We start from the raw sequence: 21,048 nt of genomic DNA on the forward strand, positions 1-21,048 counted from the left end.
TGAACTGCCTCCTGCACACCCTCCTCCGTCGTGAATCGTCGACTCTTCAAGGCCCTTTTTTAAGGTATCGAATGCTCGATAATGGTATGGGGAGGGCAGTACTATAGGGCGAGTGCTCGAGTGTCTCCCCCTTCAGTTGGCGTAACTTCTGCGTTACGGTATTTGCGACATGGGGACATGCGTTATCATGAAGCGGCACGGAACTTGGCGCACCATTCCACAGACAGATATGTTGCTCCATACACATTCTTCTTTCTCCGTGGATGTCCACCAGTGTTTGTCCATCGGCATTCAAGAGAAGAATAACAGCACGCTGGTGCTGTTAAGTTGCATTTGATAATAACGTCACCATAGTTCACGTTTCCGCATTCACCACAAGCATGTCGAATTGACGTAATTCTGCACGGATCCCTTCCCTACAACTTGGTGCTTTTATGCCCACGCCGGAGTAGTGCTATGTTGCACATACACTGCAACATCATCTTCAAACGGAAATTTTTTGATGGCCCATTACAGTAAGTTTGTCAGTTTTCAACATCATACTACTACTTCTCAAATGTTCGCGTATATTGTGAAACAAATGAAGACAGGACGGAATGGAATCATGAAAAGCCCAGATATCGTCTCATTGTTTAGTAAGGAGACTTGAGACGTTATAAGAAACTCCGATATGCTCGACGAGCACTTTTCTGTTGATATGGTTAGGTTATTTGGAGGACGGATGCAAGATTATTATTTAACGACACGTCGACAACTAGGTCACTGGAGACGGTGCACAAGGTCAGATGAAAGGATGAGTAAGGAAAAAGGGCGTTCCCTTTCATAGGAACCATTCCGTCATATGCCTTAAGCGATTAAAGGACCTCACAGAAAATCTAAATCTTTATTTCCAGTGGTTTTCAACCGTCTTTCGTTTTTAGTCGTCATTCTCCTGACTGTCCTGCGCCAACCTTTCATCTCAGAGTAGCGACCTACGTCCTCATTTTATTTGCAGGATGTATTCCAACCTCTGTCTACAGTTTTTGCGCTCAACAGCTCCCTCTAGCACAGTGTAAGCTATTCGCTGATGTCATAACGTCATAACAGATGTCCTGTCATACCGTCCCTTCTCCTTATCCTGTTTTCCATATATTCCTCTCCTCGCCGATTCTGCGGAGAACCTCTTCATTCCTTATCTTACCATTCCACCTAATTTTCAATATTCGTCTGCAGCAACACATCTCAAATACTTCCTTTCTCTTCTGTTCCTGTTTTCCCACAGTCCATGACTCACCTCAGACAATGGCCTAAGTTTGATACTAGTAGACTTCTCTTGGCCACGAAAGCCCTTTTTACCAGTGCTAGTCTACTTTTTATGTCCTCCTTCCTCATTCCGTCTCGGGTTATTCTCCTGCCTATGTAGCAGACTTCCTTAACTTCGTCTACTTCGTCATTCTCAATTCTGAAGTTTCTCGCTGTTCCCATTTCTAATACTTCACATTACTTTCGTGTTTATTCGGTTTACTCAGTGCACATCCTGTGCTCATTAGACTGTTCATTTCAACCAACAAATCCTGTAATTTTTTTTCACTTCCACTGTGGATAGCTGTGTCATCAGCGAATCTTATCATTGACATCCTTTCACTTTGAATTTTTATCCCACCCTTGAACCTTCCTTACATTTCCGTTATTGCTTCTTCGATGTGTATGAGTTGATCGAACAGCAGGAGCGAATGACTCCATCCCTGCCTTATACCATTACTCCGTTTTTGGTATTCTTGCAGTTTTATTGTTCCCTCTTGGTTCTTGTACATACTGTATATTACGCGTATTTCCCTACAGTGATTCTTGTAAGTACTGTATATTACACGTATTTCCCTACAGTTTATCCCTTTCTTTTCTCAGAATTGCGAATATCTTGCACCATTTTACACTGACGAACGCTTTTTCCAGGTCCACAAATAGTATGAACATGTTTTGATTTTTCTTATGTCTTGTATCCATTATCAACAGCAATGTCAGAACTGCCTCTCTGGTGCCTTTACCTTTCCTAAAGCCAAACTAATCGTCATCTAACAGATACTCATTTTCTTTCGCATTCTTCTGTGTCCTGTTATTGTCAACAACTTGGATGTGTGACCTGTTAAGCTGATTGTGCCATAAATCTTTCACTTATGGGGTTTTGATATCGTCGGAATTGTGTGGATGATGTTTTTCCGAAAATCTGATGGTATATCGCCAGTCTCATACAGTCTACATCTTCACACAATCCAGACACCAACGTGAATAGTCGTTTTGTTGCCACTTTCCCCAATGACTTATGATATTCCGACGGAATTTTATCTATCCCTTGTACCTTATTTGATTTAAGTCTTCCGAAGCTGTTTTAAATTGTGATTCTAATACTGGATCCCCTATCCCTTCCCTATCGACTCGTGTTTCTTCTTCCGTCACATCAAGTCGTTCCCCTGAAAGAGACCTTCAGTGCACTCTTTCCGCCCATCAACTGTCTCATCTGCATTTGACAGCGGAGTTCCCATTGCACTCTTTATGTTACCGCTCTTGCTTTTAATTTCACCAACGATTGTTTTAACTTTTCCGTATGCTGAATGTGTCCTCCTGACAGTCATTTCTTTTCGGTTTATTCTCATTTTTCATGCAGCCATTTCGCCTTAGCTTCCCTGCACTTCCTATGTATTTCGTTTTTAAGTGACTGTTATTTTTGTATTCCGAATTTCCCTGAACATTTTTATATTTCCTTCCTTTATCGATCAACTGATGTATTGCTTCTGTTACCCACTATTTCTTCACAGTTGCCTTCCTTGTACTTATGTTTTCTTCCACCTTCTGCGACTGCATTTTTTAGAGATGTCTAGTTCTCTTCAGCTCTACTGCCTACAGAGCTATTCTTTATCGCAGTGTCTATAGCCTCAGAGAACTTCAAGAGTACTTCTTCATTCCTTAGTACTTCCGTGTCCCACATCTTTGTGAGTTATTCTCCCTGAGTAGTCCCTTAAACTTCAACCTACTCTTCATTATCGGTAGGTTATTTGAGCACAAATTGGTGATTTCTGATTATTTCCACGACTCTACTTGCACTGCTCAAAAACCGTTTTGCATCACCCACCCATGTCTAACACAGTTTGTGTGTTCTCTTATCGGAAAATTCTTCCTTAATACTCTTTCTTGCTGCAGGAAACCACTACTGGGTTCCACCTGTGTAACGGAGATATAAATTAACCCACATTCTCAGTAGAGCAGGCTTTGCCTCCATTTGTGAAAGGTAAGAGAGGATAGTTCGACTAGTCAACACTGTTCAGTCTGTAACATGTCACAGAGGACATTTCAAACTCGGATTGTACACGCAGTGTGAATTTTCAGTGGACTTTGGGAACGTTGCGCACTGGATTCGTGCTCACCGCGGAGTCATTCGAGCATGCAACCAATATCATGAAGCTTATAAAACTGAAGGTCTGCCTCACACTGGTGACACGCGGCCAATAGCATCATCAACAAATTATGGTTCGTAGAAAGTTCGAGGAAAATGCAAAAGACACGCATGCTATCGCTTGGAGCAAACGGTGAGCTGCATCGACCCAAGCAGCACGCAACAGGCACCGCGCGATCAGCCTGGCCTCTAACTAATCCTTTGGAGTTACAGTACTAGCTCCTAGCGCCGCTGTGCTCTATGAAGGTAGTCAAGACAACACCTTATTGAAACCTAGACCAATGTCGCCGTTTTCTGTGCACGATTTGTCTGACATTTGACGATCGTCATCGAACAGTGAGAAGGCGACGTGCTACTAATTGGCGTCTCACGCATGTAGTCCCCTCAGCAGGGAGGTGGACAAATCAAGTTTAGGGGCCGATATTACGTACAGAAATCGCACGCCTTCTGCAGCTATCGACGTAAATTGAGGGCCGTGTAACATTGGGACACGGTCCTTCAACTAGTCACCCAGCCCTACGGTTAACATTTCGGGTTTGTCTCTTAAGACACTTACACAATGTACACCGCATCCACTTCGTGAACACATCGAGACTTTCATCGAATCGTGCTGGAATCGCCCTCACTCATTGGATGACGTCAGAGGGTCCGTCGTTCGTGAGTGACAGAGAAATGAGCAGCTGCGTCTCGCCTTACAAGAGGGACGCAGGGATTCTACAACGCACAGTACGGAACAACACGATATTTAATGTTACCCAGCAGCAGATTTTGGTTCCACAGATGTCCAAAAATGGAGCCCTTCCAACAGAAAGATTTTATATTAATTATAGTATCGCATTTATGTCACACTAAAGTTATATTTCTAACTTCGTGAGGCATTCCACGCACGTTCGGAAATATACAAGCTGTGCAAAACTCTTTCTGAGGTATTTATTACAACAAAATTTTATGACAGTATTTCGAGATGAGTGATGGAAAACCTATACACTATCTCAAAAAGAGTACCCAGCCGCTATTAGTGGACGTTACTATGGAATGTTCCCAACCTTCAAAACGGCTTCAGATCTGCTGGAGATTCTGTCAGAGAGGTGTCTCAGTATCTGTGGAGGAACGGCAGCTCATTCTTCCCCAACATCTGAAACCTGACAAGGTAATGTTGGATGCTGGAGTCTGGAGCTAAGTCGGCATTCTAACTCATCCTAAAGGGGTTCCATTACGTTTTGGTTGGGTCTCTCAGCAGGGCAGTCAGTTTCAGGTACACTATGTAATCAAAAGTATCCGGACACATGCCTGAAAACGATTTACGAGTTCGTGGCGACCACCATCGGTAATGCTGGAATTCAATATAGTGTTGTCCCGCCCTTAGTCTTGACAATAGCTTCCACACTCGCAGGCATACGTTCAATCAAGTGCTGGAAACTTTCTTGGGGAATGGCAGCCCATTCTTCAGGGAGTGCTGCTCCGAGGAGAGGTATCGATGTCAGTCGGTGAGGCCTGGCGCGAAGTCGGCGTTCCAAAACATCCCAAAGGTGTTCTACAGGATTCAGATGAGGACTCTGCGCAAGCCAGTCCATTACAGGAATGTTATTGTAGTGTAACCACTCCGGCAAAGGCTGTATATTATAAATAGGAGCCCGACCGTGTTGAAAGATGCAGTCGCCATCCCCGAATTGCTGTTCAACAGCGGGAAGCAAGAAGGTGCTTAAGATATCAATGTAGGCCTGTGTTGTTATAGTGACACGCAAAACAAGAAGGTGTGCAAGCTCCCTCCATGAAAAACGCGATCATACCATAACACCACCGCCTCAGAATTTTACTGTTGGCACTACACACGCTGGCAGATGACGTTCTCTGGTCATTCGCCATACCCACACCCTGCCATCGGATTGCCACGTTGTGTACCGTGATTCGTCACTCCATACAACGTTTTTCCACTGATCAATCGTCCAATGTTTACGCTCCTTACACCAAGCGAGGCATCGTTTGGCATTTACGGGCGTGATGTGTGGCTTACGAGCAACCGATGGACCATGAAATTCAAGTTTTCTCACCTCCCGACTAATTGTCGTAGAAGTTGCAGTGGATCCTGATGGAGTTTGAAATTGCTGTGTGATGGTCTGGATAGATGTCTGCCTATTACACATTATGACCCTCTTCAACTGTCAGCAGTCTACGTCAGCCAACAGACGAGGCCGGCCTGTACACTTTTGTGTTGCACGTGTGCCTTCACGTTTCCACTTCACTATCACATCGGAAACAGTGGACCTAGGGATTTTTAGGATTGTGGAAATCTCGCGTACAGACGCATGACATAAGTGACACCCAATCACCTGACCACGGTCGACGTCCGTGAGTTCCGGGAGCGCCCCATTCTGCTCTCTCACGATGTCCAATGACTACTAAGGTCGCTGATATGGAGTACCTGGTAGTAGGGAGCAGCGCAATGCACCTAATATGAAAAACGTGTGTTTTTGGGAGTGTCCGTATACTTTTGATCACATAATGTATGTTATTGTCCACAACACAGTGCTTTGCAAATGCAGTTTTATGGCAGGATGCACTGATATGCTGACAAAACCACCATCTCCGAAATGTTCCTTTACTGTACGCCGTACACACTACTATAAAATGTGATCATATCCCTCTGCATTTGGCATCCAATAATGAGACCGCACCCTAACCACGAAAAGCATCGCCATACCAAAACACCACCTTCTCTGTATTTCGCTGCCGGCGCTACACATGTTGGCAGGTAGCGTTCTTCAGGCATCAAGCAAATCCCAACCCTTACATAGTATTGTCACGAAGTATAGCGTGATTCGTTTCTCCAAATGACATGTTTCCAGTCATCTACTGCCCAGTGGCGTTGCTCTTTACATCGACTCAAACGTCGCTTATCATTTATAACAGAAATAGGTGGCTTACGAGGAGATGCCCGACCATTGCACCCTGTACTTTTTAACCCGCAGCGCATAGTCGTTGTCTTACGTAGACTGCTGGTACCAATTTGGAAATCACGAGTGATTCCTTCTGCTGATTTAATTTGATTGTTTACAACCATCCTCCGGAATGCCCGTGAGTAGCCTACATTAAGTTGTCTGCTCTTGGTCTAGTTGTGGTTGTTACTTTGCGTTCCTACTTCACAATCATATCACCAACAGGGCACATAGGTAAAAAAATGTCGTGTGACTAAGGCCTCCCGTCGGGTAGATCGTTCGCCGGGTGCAAGTCTTTCGATTTGACGCCACTTTGGTGACTTGCGCGTCGATGGGGATGAAATGATAATGATGAGGACAACACAATACCCAGTCCCCGAGTGGAGAAAATCTTCAACCCAGCCGGGAATCGAACCCGGGTCCTTAGGATTGACCTTCTGTCGCGCTGACCACTCAGCTACCGGGGGCGGAGGACTAGGGCACATAGGTGGCTTTAGTAGAGTTGCCACGTCCCTGATACATTTGCTATTATGGTGATATCCAATGCCTAGTCCAGGTTCGAAGTTACTGAATTCTCCTGACCGATCCATTCCACAGTTTCTGCTTCTCTACTAACACCACAATGCTCCCCGACTCCTTCTGTGCTGGCAGGTCCACCTCTACTGCCATCTAGCGGTCAATTCCGCGTCACATAGCAGCGTCCAGATAATTTTGCTCTAATAATGTATGCATCCACTGTCACCAGCCGTCTTTAAGTTTTTCCAATGGATTAATCTGAAGAATGTCTGCTCCATATTTCTTCTTCTAATCTGATTATTAGTAGCAGCCGACGATTAACTATCTGTATCACAGTGGGCCTGCCTAAAATAGAGTACTGTAATGGACTGAACGAAAACAAATTCGATCAAGTGTATGATATTAAGTCAGAGATTTCGAAAACGCGGCGTCATGGGGCAATTTCGAATAAAATAAGAGGAATCACAGGCTTTTCCAAGGACCAAGGGAAGTTAAATGTGTAAGTAGCCTGTTTGTATGTTGGCAGTTCTATAGACTGTGTTGACACCGCTGACAGCGCTCTGCGCTCTCGGCAAGAGATTCTGTGGTTGGACGGACTAGTAGTTAGCGAGTGGATAGGGAGGTGTACGGACATGTTCTTAGAGGAGGCTCTGTGTTGGTGCGACATGCATTTAAGGTGAGACGCAAGGAAACGCATGATAATGGATGTGTGATTGATAATGTTTGGGTAGTGGAATTATTGACAACTTTATAATTTTTGGAACTGGATGTCACATGAATAAGGTAAAATTTTCTAAATACATTGTTTGCTCTTCAACAAAATCTTTCTTTTGCTATCCATACGCCTTCTAGTAGTTAGAGTCTATAGTATTTAGAATGTTTTCATTTAGCTTGCCCTTGTTGCCACTTGCTGTAGTTCGTGTTATGAAGATTTTCTGTGAGGTAAGTGACTTATAAAAAAGAATGGTGTTTCCACTATCGGGATTCGTGATTGAAATGAGTTTAGGCAATTAACAGAATTGGAGGTAGTTTCATATTTCTTTAATTTCATATTTTTTTGGTTTGTATTATTGTTAGCATTTCTTGCAATTCAGTGCCACTCTTTTGTGTTAATTATTGGAAGTCATGTTGTCAATGTTTAGCAGTCAGATTCCGTTGCGCTTGCGTATTTTGCTTATAAATTAATAGGTTAAGTTTGAGTTGTCTTTGTCAGGGAAAATTCTATAGGTCAGTGCTTAATAAAAGAAAATGATTAGAGAGTTAGTTTCAAATGCATGTTCCGTCATGTTAAAGATGTTCTTAGGGACAGAGTACCAGCAAATTACAAAACTCTATTCGTTGGCATTAATTTTCCATGAAAATGGCTGTTGATCTCCGTGGCTTTAGACTGAATTACTTGAAAATATATAACTAACCACTTACTGTATAATTTTATGTCAAGACATGTTTTAGGTAGTCATCCATCTTCATTTGGCACAACACATTTATATCTTCGTGAATACTACGTTTTTGTCTTCTTGATTCTGAACGCGGTAGCTACCATATTCAGAATAACAATTCCTTTAGCTACTACTTCTCCGAGTTGTATTTGTTCTCTTAATTCGTGACTAAGTTCACTTACTTTTATTCTGTAACTCGTAGCTACCTGCTTCGCATTTATACGCATGACACACTTTCAGATTTACAGGCGTACTGATAGAGCGCAGCATTGACCACGTGGGTGACTTACATTCGGTTACGTCGGAAAATACCTTTAGTCACGAGAACAATTTTCAAAGACATTCAGAAATTATTTCTGAAGTCTGCTGTACTTCTAGACTTAGCATTACCTATCGGTGAAATATGAATGGTGTCATATTCCTTGCTTGATGTTCATTGTGTGTACTGCAATGAATAGAGCTAAATTATTTTAAAGGTAGATCTTTTTTCTCGATAAGTGAAGCACAGAAAAACATTATAAGTCTTGATTAATGGTACAGAAATGAGTGTATTAATAAGTAGCTTATTTTAAGGTAGGTTTTAAATGGCTATGTAACTGAGGGAGAAATGACGAGCTAACACTGGCCAAATGATGGCTAAATCTCCACGATTGATTTTCGTTTGTCTGCAGGCTCATGTTCACGACATCAAGTAGTCAGAAAAAGTTGAGTGACAAGCTTTAGACGTAGGACATGTGATGTGGTGGATCGAGATTCAAATTGTCACCTGCCTCACCTGACTTAGGTTTTGCTTTGTTTCAGGAAGTGAGCTCAGATGAGTGTAGAAAAGTTCTGCTCAACTAGGTAATCCACTCCCCATTCCAAGGTCTTCCTTTTTCTTTCTTTTTTTTTTAATTTTCTATACCATCCGGCCTCGAGGGACCTCACTGCCAACTAATTAGCAATTTGAAAATAAGTGGACGAACAACTTAGTTGTTTGAGAGAAACTGAGTGTGAAGACTACATAAAGTATTGCAATAGACGAGTAAATAAAACCAACCTTGCAACGCGCACTGGTACAGCAGAGAATCCTCGTTGTTATTGTAGTAGAACGGATGCAGGTGGTGCTGAAACAGGATGATGTAGACGTTAGATGTGGATATGTGTTAAGACACTCGACAAGCAGATTGTGAAAGAAAACGTATGTCATTATAGGATCATTACAGTTCACTTTAAATTAGTTATGTCATGCGCTTAGTCGACCTCACGCTTGCTCAGTAGACCACTTCTATTCTTCATATCGTATACCTTTCCAGATCGGATATACTGAGTGATTCAGCTGCCTCTGCCTTTGGGTTTTATGCAACCCACAACGCATTCGAATACTACGTGCAAGATTTCATATTCTGTCTCTCGCCACATGTAAACTATCGGGTCTACAGAAAAACGATGAGTATCTCTTAGTAGAATATTTAATGTAGCTAAATCTTGTACTAAGATAAGTTTTCGCTGGAGCCTGCAGTTTTCGAGTTATTCAAGAAAATGCGTTTAAAGGTCACTTTTGTAGGTTTTTCTTGAACAATTCGAAAGCTAAAGCCTCTAGCGAAAACGAAAACTGCATTCAATTTAGAACAAAAATGTTTCTGTTCATTTTTTCTTTAGGACTAAAAGTTTGCTCATAGCGAGCGATAGACTATGAAAATCTCTCACATGGTATTTGAAGGCGTTATAGGTTGCATAAAACACAGCAGTAGAGGCAACTGAATCACACTGGAGATCTACAATACCAAACAGTGTGCCACTGCGTGACCTGACAAGTCGACCAACTGCCACAGTGGTTACCTCCTGTCGCTAGGTGACTGGGTTCATCCCAGCCACATACGAGGGGCGTTTGAGAAGTCCGTGCAAAAATAAAAACTACTTGCTTGTTTGGGGTAAACCTGTGTCATTTTTCGACATAGTCTCCTTTTAGGCTTATATAGTTCGTCCAACGCTGTTCTAATTTGTTGATCCCTTCCGAATAATAGGAATTGGCCAAGTCTGCAAAATAGCTATTAGTTTCTGCAATCACCTCCTCGTTTGAATAAAATCTTTGTCCCGCCAGCCATTTCTTCAAATTTTGGAACAAACAGTAGTCCGAGGGAGCCAAGTCTGGAGAATATGGGGAATATGAAACGAGTTGGAATCCTATTTCCATTACTTTTGCCACCACAACTGCTGAGGTGTGTGCTTGTGCAGTGTTGTGATGGAAAAGAACTTTTTTGCGGTCCAATCGCCGGCGTTTTTCTTGCAACTCGGTTTTCAAACGGTCCAATAACGATGAATAATATGCACCCTTTTCCAGATAGTCGACGAGGATTATCCCTTGCGAAGCCCAAAAGACAGTCGCCATAACCTTTCCAACTGAAGGACTGGTCTTCGCCTTTTTTTATACAGATTCTCCCTTGGTAACCCATTGTTTAGATTGTTGTTTGGTCTCAGGAGTATAGTAATGTATCCATGTTTCATCCACAGTGACGAAACGACTCTTAAAGTCCTGTGTATTCTTCCTGAACAGCTGCAAACCATCCTTGCAACACTTCACACGATTCCGTTTTTGGTCAAGCGTGAGCAATCGTGGAACCCATCTTGCGGATAGCTATCTCATGTCCAAATGTACCCGTTCATTCGAGATGCCCACAGCTCTAGCAATCTCACGCACCTTAACGCTTCTCTCATCCATCTTCATGTCATGGATTTTATCAAAGATTTCTGGATTTGTAACTTCCACAGGGTGTCCAAAACGTTCAGCATCACTTGTGCCCATATGGCCACGCCGAAATTTTTGAAACGACTTATAAACTGTTCTAATCGAAGGTGCAGAGTCACCGTATTGTTAATCAAGCTTCTCTTTAGTCTCGTGAGGCGTTTTGCCTTTCATAAAGTAATGTTTAACCACCACACGAAATTTTTCTTTGTCCATTTTTTTACAATCACTCAACTTCCTTGAATCACGCGAATGCCAAACACAAGGAAATAGACCAATATGGCTGAAACTTGCTGTGAGTTCTTTCCAAAGATGTTACTAACTAAACATGACCTCGATACGCGCCCGTGTTGCCATCTCTCTGACTTTGCACGGACTTTTCAAACGCCCCTCATATTCTTCGTACTTCTTCATTGTTCAGGTAGACTGTTTTTGACACAGGGAAGCGGCTAGTGCTTGTGAATTTCTGGGTGCCAGAGCAGACGAGAGCAAAGAGTCGGTCAGTAGAGCTACAGACGCGCCCGCCTGCTGGGTACTCACCCCGTATCCCACGCCGTGCGTCGTCTCCCCCGCAGCGCCGCCTCCGCCGTAGCCAAACGCAGCGCGCAGGCGGTCCGCCTCCTCCTCGTCGACGCCCAACTTCGGTTCCGCCGTTCTCCTGTAACACACATCACGTACTGTTAGCAAAGGTAGCAACAGGCGGGAGATGGAGTAGCAGTTGCCAGCTGTAGCACACAGTTCCCACAGTCATCGCCTGCATTACTAACCCCAAGATGCATTATCTAGGATGGTATTCTGAGCGTGTCCGCAAGGAACGAGTTGTTGGAGTGCCTATAGCCTAACTGAAATTACGAGGGCATTCCGAAAAGCAACGCTTCCGAATTTTTTGTGTGAGAACGTTCCAGTGAACATGATTACCCGGAAAAATTATCCGAACATATTCTGAACAACTATAGGAATTATGCATGACTTTGTTAATGGAATATTTCTCTTTCTTGTGACACTCAAATTTGTTTCCCTTTTCACTTGCTTGCATAAAATATTTGACATATATTTATATGTTTCCTAACACATTCACACAAAGTTTTCTAAAATTTAGCTACTTACCGGCGAGGTCTCTTCATGTAACACACAACTTATGTATTTTAACAGTGTCTTAGGTTTAACAAGTCAATATACACTATGCGATCAAGAGTATCCGGACATCTCCAAAAACATACGTTTTCATATAAGACGTATTGTGCTGCCACCTACTGCGAGGTACTCCATACCGGCGACTCAGTAGTCATTAGGTATCGTGAGAGAGCAGAATGGGGCATTCCGCGGAACTCACGGACTTCGAACGTGGTCAGGTGATTGGGTGTCATTCGTGGCATACGTCTGTAAGCGAGATTTCTACACTCCTAAACATCCCTAGGTCCACTCTTTCCAATGTTATAGAGAAGTGGGAACGTGAAGGAACACATACAGCACAAAAGCGTACAGGCCGACGTCGACTGTTGACTGACAGAGACCGCAGACAGTTGAAAAGGATCCTAATGTGTAATAGGCAGACATCTATCCAGACCACAACACAGGAATTTCAAACTGCATCAGGATCCACTGCAAGTACTATGACAGTTAGGCGGGATGTGAGAAAACTTGGATATAATGGTCGAGCGGCTGCTCTAAGCCACGCATCTCGCCAGTAAATACCAAACGACGCCTCTCTTGGTGTAAGGAGCCTAAACACTGGGCGACTGAACAGTGGAAAAACATTGTGTGGAGTGACAATCACGGTACGCAATGTGGCGATCCGATGGCAGGGTGTCGGTATTGCGAATGCCCAGTGAACGTCATCTGCCAGCGTGTGTAGTGCCAATAGTAAAATTCTGAGGCGGTGGTGTTATAGTGTGGTCGTGTTTTTCATGGAGGGGACTTGCACCCCTTGTTGTTTTGCGTAGTACTATCACAGCACAGGCCTACATTGATGTCTTAGCCATCTTCTTACTTCCCGCTGTTGAAGAACAATTCGGGGATGGCGACTGCATCTTTCAGCAAGATCGAGAGCCTGTTGATAATGCACGGCCTTTGGCGGAGCGGTTGCACGACAATAACGTCCCTGCAATAGACTGGCCTGCACAGAGTCCTGACCTGAAACCTGTAGAACATCTTTGAGATCTTTTGGAACGCCAACTTCGTGCCTGGCTTCACCGAGAGACATCGATATCTCTACTTAGTGCAGCACTCCATGAAGAATGGGCTGCCGTTCCCCAAGAAACCTTCCAACACTTGATTGAACGTATGCCTGCAAGAGTGGAAGCAGTCATCAAGACTAAGAGTGGGCCAACACCAATTGAATTCCAACATTACCGATGAAGGGCGCCACGAACTTGTATGTCGTTTTCAGCCAGGTGTCCGAATACTTTTGATCACATAGTGTAAAATTAGATGATATTTCTTTCATTCTGTCCAACTTTCTGCGATCGAAAGAGAAATAATTTGTATAGGACTGTGCTGAAAAGTAATGCCACAGGATTTTTTTATGTGAAAACCCTTAACGCTTTTAAATAAAACAAGCGTTGTTAACATTCTGCATATTTATTCTTGATGTCTCCTCATTTATTTCTCAGTATGGTCACTCTGGTGAGGAACACATTTCTACAAAGGAGAGACCTGTTTGTTGATGCCGTCACCGTAGAATGTTTTACTTTGTTGGCAGAACCACAACCTCACTTCTGCTTGCACTGTCTCATCAGTATGAAAGTGAAGTCCTCGAAGGCGTTCTTTAAGGCTTGGAAACGGTTAAAAATCGGATGGAATCAAGTCAAGAGTGTATGGAGGATGACGGATCACAGTGAACCCAAGGCGTCGCATTGTTGCTGATGTCGCAGCGCTCGTGCGTGGTGTGGCATTGTCATACTGAAGAAGAGTGCTCCATATGTGCGCAAACTCTTCGATTTATTACGGCACGCCTGTATCTCACGCACCGACATAGTTACGTTACACATCACCATCTTACATGCTACATTCCGGAGCTCTCTAGCGGTAGGGCGCTGCAATAATGTAGATGTGAAGAATAAAGAATGTAGAATGTTAATAACGTTTGTTTCAATTACAAATTTATAAGAGTATTCACATAAAAAATTCAGAATCATTATTTTTCAAAAAGTCCTCGTAGATGGAACCTGACGTTTAAAGTCGAGAGTTTCGTCCTTGTCGCGGCAAGTACTGTCTGCAGGCAGCACTCCGCTCCAAGCGGCGGTAGAAAATCTCCTACAAACATCACTCAACATATCTGAAATTCGTCTGTGTGTATTACTCATTTCAAAAATTTGTGCTTTATTTCAATCAAGGTCAGACTGCTGTAAATTATATTGAAACTTTTGAAGTTTCCCGTTCGGAAAACAGCTTCAAACTTACCTAGTCCCATACTGAAAACTACTTAAGCCAATGTATTTTTCTTTTCGTTTATTTCCAAAAGCCTAGCGCATAAACAGATCTTTCCAATGGTAGGTATTGGAGTCTTTTTTTATGTGTATAAGCTTCGTAAGATGGAGTTTATTTGCAATTTTGTGAATATTCAAGTACAAAATTTAAAGTCCTAATCTCTTACAAAAGTAACATAAAAACGCTATATTCCACGTGTGGTATAGTTCTCTATAATGATATTCCACGTGTCGTAGAGTTCTCCGTAGTGACTCCCTTACGCCCCGCTTGCGACTACTTTTATATCACATTGTGAGCCCCACGAAACTAAATGTTACACGAATGTCCTACTGCAACAGTTTACTGATAATTGACGGAACCGCCCGCATCTCGTGGTCGTGCGGTAGCGTTCTCGCTTCCCACGCCCGGGTTCCCGGGTTCGATTCCCGGCGGGGTCAGGGATTTTCTCTGCCTCGTGATGGCTGGGTGTCGTGTGCTGTCCTTAGGTTAGTTAGGTTTAAGTAGTTCTAAGTTCTAGGGGACTGATGACCATAGATGTTAAGTCCCATAGTGCTCAGAGCAATTTGAACCATTTTGAATTGACGGAACCGACAGCGACAGGCTCTCATTGGTGTATTGATGGCAGGAGTAGTGCGGGTTGCTAACTGTCAAACCTTAAAGGGGGTAGACCAGGGTGACACTTGATTTTACAGCCGATGTCCTTTTTTTTTTTTTTTTTTTTTTACATTTTACAAAACTGACTTAGGCCTCTATTGTACACCCCTAAGATTGTGTTATATACTTTTTAAATAAAAAAAACTTGTACCCAGAGGAGACTACACAACATCGACGAAAAGCTTTCGCCGAATAAGAGGGTGATTGGTGGGTGCTCTGAACACCACAATTTTCAACCTACAACAAAATTTAACAACTGCCTTGAAACTGATGGTATTGTCTATCGTAGACGGTAGGGACCATTTTTTTGTAAAAATTGGGGCATTCTGAAATAAAAGTCTGCTTTTTAGACAAAAAAGTCGCTATAAAAACGAGCACCAAAAAATCTAAATTAAAATAAATCGCAAAAATCGTACGTAATGCTGTACAATAAACGCCGCGTCACAAGATACAAAAACTTATAACGTAATTGCAAGTATATTTCATGAATTACAGCTCCCGCCAACATGAAAAATGTTGTTTTGAGAAAACAAGCGTTTAAAGCCTCAACTTGCGTTTTTTAATATTGAAACTGAACGAACATTGAACGTTCAGTTGGCGTTGTTTTCGCCAACGTTGAAACACTCTCAGTTTGACGAAATTATATCCATTAACTGGCTTCCCTCTTCCAATCGAAATGTTTCTTGTATGATTGGGATTATTCTTCGATTTTTCTATCCATATAAACGGGTTTGTCATTTTCGTGCGCTAACGTTTTACTTCGTTTAAAAAACAACCGAAATGACAAATTAAGGAGATGTGAGACAAGCTTTCAGACTGTTTACCGTAAACCAAACATGTACGAACCAAAATATTGTTGAGAATACTATTTTAGTTAATACTAATGCCCTCTGTGATACATCCCAAGCTAACGAGACACCTGTTCCGTCGGTAATTGTTTTAGTATTACACCAGTTGCATAAGAGCGCTCAAATGCGCCATACCACCATGCAGTAAATCGCTGTTTTGAGATATTTTAACATTTATCGCACACTTTACACGAATGAATCTTCAAAACGTACCCTCTAAGGAACACATTAAGCCAATAAAAAATTAAGCTCAAAAAAAATTTCTGTCCCGGTCTCCACCCTTAAATCAGACTGTGGTCCAGTAAGCACTAACACACGTCTTGTCATCTCCCTGTCATACACAGCGCTTCTATCGAGTGGCTCTATGAATCGAAAGTGATTTATTCGATCCGGGATTTCATTTTCAGTAATTCTAAATCTGTTGACACTGCAGGTCACAAGGAACATTGCATCAACATTTTTAACAGCATAGGAATTGCAGTCTAGAACCTGTCATCTATGACGCTGTTGCATTTCAGTTGCCTCGGCGTCGGTTGTGGATAGCGCAGTTTTTCCAAGCACGATGTAACTTAATCACGACGGCACACAATCATTTTAAAAACTTAGCCGTTTCGGAAATCCTCCCACCCTTGGCCCAAAAACCAATGATTATGTCCTACTAGACGCCGGATAAACTGGACCGTTTCCGCATTACGAGAAAGACTGTACTGTTGTCCGCGTGTCTATGACTTTATTGCACGTTGGCGTCGAACATACGTGAGGTCACATTAATGTACTGGACCGTATATTTTGCTTTACGGATCAAACTGCTTGCAGCTTACAACTAAAAACGAATCAAAAGTCAATTAAAATAGCAGAAACAATCTTCCTACGTGTATGAAAATTATTTAGGCTGGAACACATCGGTTTGCAAGAACTGCAATGTAGGTTCAAGTACACTAATATGGGGCATAACTACATTAATAACATGATGTTGCAGAAGAAAGGAAGAATTAATAGGTGCACATTACCAAGAATTCAAAGTTACTACACAAAACACTTAATGTAGAGAACTGATGATATCGATTGAGGTGAGAATACCAGTGCAAGAAGACGAAGATAATGAAGATCAGAGCAAACGTTTTATGTTGCCAAGATAAGTCGAATTAGATTTAAGGTTCCTCAACGACGACACTGCACTTTTAGAAGGTCTACGTACTGCTCTACTGTTACGGATATAGCGTTTCGTCGTTTGTGGTTCCCTGCAGTGACACGAGGGGTTATTCGTAGCGAAAACATTGTTATTGTACCTAGTGTAGGGGAAAGCTTCTAGGGGTTCCACTGCATAAGCAGGAAATATTTCTTAATTACGTTTGGATTCGTTAGGAAGCACAGATATTGTGTTCCAAGTACGCTGTGTCCCTGTTCGTTACATCGTTGACACTGAAAAAAAAGAAGAAAAGCTGAGGTTAATGTCCACATCCGACTGACGAATTACCATCGTGTTCTCTCACATCACAAGACACTTAGGAGACTTCAGAGCGTAACCCAGTACACTGAGCAGGATCTCTACACTGGTGTCTCCCTATCTTCATCCCAATGGGTCGAATTTTCGTGAAAAACTTACAAGATGTGACCTCATTACCTCCAAATCATTTGCTACTACATTTCCATGTTTCATCGATACTCCTTCACGATACACTTCGAAATGTCCTAGCGCTAGACGGAGTGGGAGATAAGAGTTTAACCTCCGTCAACGTCAGTGGCATAAGCGAAAGAATACAAATTTGGATCGAATAAGGAAAGCACACAGGCTATAGATATTTGGTGAACCAATGGAAACATAAATCAGGGTGGTTGAATACTAGAGCAGTGTCATCTAGTTCGGTCTTTGTGCTGAGAGGTGAAATCTCGGGCGCCCCAGTTACTCCTGCAGTGTAGGCAACCATTCTGGCTTACCGGTAACCAGGGATTTTCGGATAGAGCCTCTTACGGCGCTTCGTAAAAGAGAAAAGGAGCAGGACCTGAAGTTATCGGCAGAGAAAATAAAATACCAGGTTACATAAATCGTGTACCTCTAAAGATGCGAGTCTGCCAGCTGCATGTTCAGACAGCCCGAATGCTGTAATAACAGCCAAGTGCGGAAGAAAGATCCACAAAACAAATGATTTACGTGACAATAATTTGAAACCATTACAGAGATGTAAGTTCTATGCTGGCGAGACAGGTCTGTAGAAATATTTAGTAACTTGTATCATGTTTTCATCAATTAGTTCTGTATCTTTATACGAGGAATTTTTCAAACTTGGTATTGAAAAATATCACAGCAAAATAGCAATAATTAGCATAACAAAGAAAGACAAAGCAAAGATGATGTTCTTTACAGGAAATGCTCAATATGTCCACCATCATTCCTCAACAATAGCTGTAGTCGAGGAATAATGTTGTGAACAGCACCGTAAAGCATGTCCGGAGTTATGGTGAGGCATTGGCGTCGGATGTTGTCTTTCAGCATCTCTAGAGATGTCCGTCGATCACGATACACTTGCCACTTCAGGTAACCCCAAAGCCAATAATCGCACGGACTGAGGTCTGGGGATGCGGGAGGCCAAGCATGACGAAAGTGGCGGCTGAGCACACGATCATCCCCAAACGACACGCGCAAGAGATCTTTCACGTGTCTAGCAATACTTTCTTTTTTTTGGTTCTAATAAAACCCCATGTCATTCCAAGCATGTGTGTCAATTTTTACCTCCCTATCTACATTATTCCGTGGTTTGTTAAGTTTACAAATTTATACTGACTTTTTGATCACCAGGTATAACAGATTATGGACTAGGAAAGAGGCTGATTAATTTATAAATAACTACTCAACTAGTCTGGTGAAAATAGACTATATAGTGGAGGATCTGTGTTTTCCAGTTAAGTTAATATATATATTAATTTCACATTTCGCCCAAATTAACTTGTGCTACATACCTGAATCCGAAGAACCTTCATGGAAGCCACTAAATCAAAGCAATCATCTTCGCAGTGCAGCCCCTAAGAACTCGCAAAATCCATAGAAAACCAAACACATGGGCGAAAGTTAGGTACTGCCTACTACAGACGCATGTTAAAATATTCCTGCTGTAAGGGTGTTTACTAATAAAATGTCAGGATATGTTTCGACACCATATCGACACAGAAATCCCCGCCTTTGTCATGCTCTAATCAAGCATTTGTTCACAGTATCAAAAATTATTTCCTAAGCGATTTGACATGTTTCACTAGTCAAAGACAGCCAAACTTCTGTCACAGCTTATTGCATCACTGAATTCCGATGGACGCCGGCGATATTATCTGCTCTTCGTCGAACCCCGGTGTATTGTCTCTGAACAAGTGGTTGTTACCCCTGTAAATAAACTTTCTGCCGCTCATAACGTCATATATTTCATTTTTGTGTGGTAACACGAAGTAAACAATTTTAGTAGAGACGAATGGTCATTCACACTCGAATCCATCAATACGAAAATTTTATTCTGTCTGCTGATATTCCAAATATTGCAAAACCCCCCGCTTCATGGAAATGAAAGAGTACATATTTCCAGACACAAGGCTTTCTCTCATTTAAAATGCGTCTTATTTCACTTTAAACCGGAAGTGTGTATATACGTCAACCTTCTTGAAGGTTCGAGGAGGTATGTTGTCACCTCCACATGACACCTTTTGCAACCACATCACAGACCCTGTCCGCCGTCGCTTCCGCTCGCTAGGTTGTTCTCCCTCGCGACACACCGTAACGGTGGAAGATACGGTTTTTGTGTTCGTCTCTGAATTTTATATTGTAGCCACCTCTAAAATTGAATAGTATCCATACCACTGGTCTGATTTCAACGCGAAAGTTCACCTGCATTTATCAAACACACGAAACAACGAATCCGTTTAAAAAAATTTAAATCATTACAAAATTTACATGCGGGAATGAGCTTGGGCAGAGAAATGAAACAGCACTCCGATGTCTCACGTTGTCAGCAATAATAGCACAAACTAGTGACCCGCCCGGAGTCATACGTGTAGCGCGAAGTATCTACGGCAGGACGTCTTGTCTGGTGCAGCGGTAGTAAATTATCTATGTAAAACCACTCCTCGTGAGTCAGTGTATCAGTAAAAACTGTATCAAAATCCATAGAGTAGTTTCAGAGAGTAGCCTTTACACACGGACGGAAAAACGCAGCTGAGGGTTTAATTTGTAACACACCGCCAGAAAAAAAAATTCTACACTCTCAAGGACAAGTGGTGTGACTTGCACTTCATCATTGTAAGAATATATGATAACAAATAAAAACCACGTGGAAGACACATGTCACAGTAAAGGGTGCCCAGACAGTCGCATCACTACACATTTAACGTAACCCCACCACCACCACCACCACCACCACCACCACCACCACCTACCCACCCGCTTAGCGGCAACGCAGGAGTGTATTATAGCATTTATATGATCATGAAGGTGCCGAATGTCATCCTGTGATAGATTGTCCCAATCATTTTGCGCCTTTTGTTGTAATTCGACAATGGTTTTTACACGCCATGGACAACTAGTAAGTTCCCGCTTTATCATGTCCGATTGGGGTTTAATTGGCGACAGACCTGATGATCTTGATAGCCAGACAGTTGTTTTACACCACGAAAAGCTCGTTTTGTGGCAGCAGTCGTCTATGGGAGTGCGATGTCCTGCTTTAAAAAAATCACATCACTTTCATGTCGAAGAAATAGCAGTAGCACCTGAATAACAGCCACTGCTTACTTTAGCCTGCAGGGACGCCAAATGTGACCTCGAGTTGTAACTGATGGCCTCCCACATCACGAAACCTGGGTTGCGAGCTGTTTTTCGAGACGGAATACACTCCGGAACAGGTCTACGCCACACACATGTACGCTCATCATTCATATACAGACAGAATCTTCTCTCACCACTGAAGAGAAGAAGCGCCATTCCACTCTCCAGTTAACTGTTTCACAAAACCAAAGTAGTCGTGCTTGGCTGTGTCGTGGTGTCAGTGGCAGCCTGGCTGGTGTTCTCTTAATCCTGTTGCAATCAGACGCTTTCCAA

The 21,048-nt window shown here is 42.6% G+C and overlaps 1 protein-coding gene across 1 annotated transcript in view; it reads right to left on the reverse strand.

Moving 5' to 3' along the window:
• Nucleotides 1–21,048, reverse strand: part of LOC126188653 (spidroin-2-like) — a 165,278-nt gene that overhangs the window by 53,169 nt on the left and 91,061 nt on the right. The window contains exons 3-4 of the mRNA XM_049930256.1: nucleotides 11,584–11,701; nucleotides 9,358–9,424 (exon numbers count right to left, since the gene is read on the reverse strand). Of these exons, the coding sequence (XP_049786213.1) occupies nucleotides 9,358–9,424; nucleotides 11,584–11,701 (185 nt within the window). The remainder of the gene's footprint in view (nucleotides 1–9,357; nucleotides 9,425–11,583; nucleotides 11,702–21,048) is intronic.

Source organism: Schistocerca cancellata, chromosome 5 (assembly GCF_023864275.1).
Source record: "Schistocerca cancellata isolate TAMUIC-IGC-003103 chromosome 5, iqSchCanc2.1, whole genome shotgun sequence".
Taxonomy (NCBI): domain Eukaryota; kingdom Metazoa; phylum Arthropoda; class Insecta; order Orthoptera; family Acrididae; genus Schistocerca; species Schistocerca cancellata.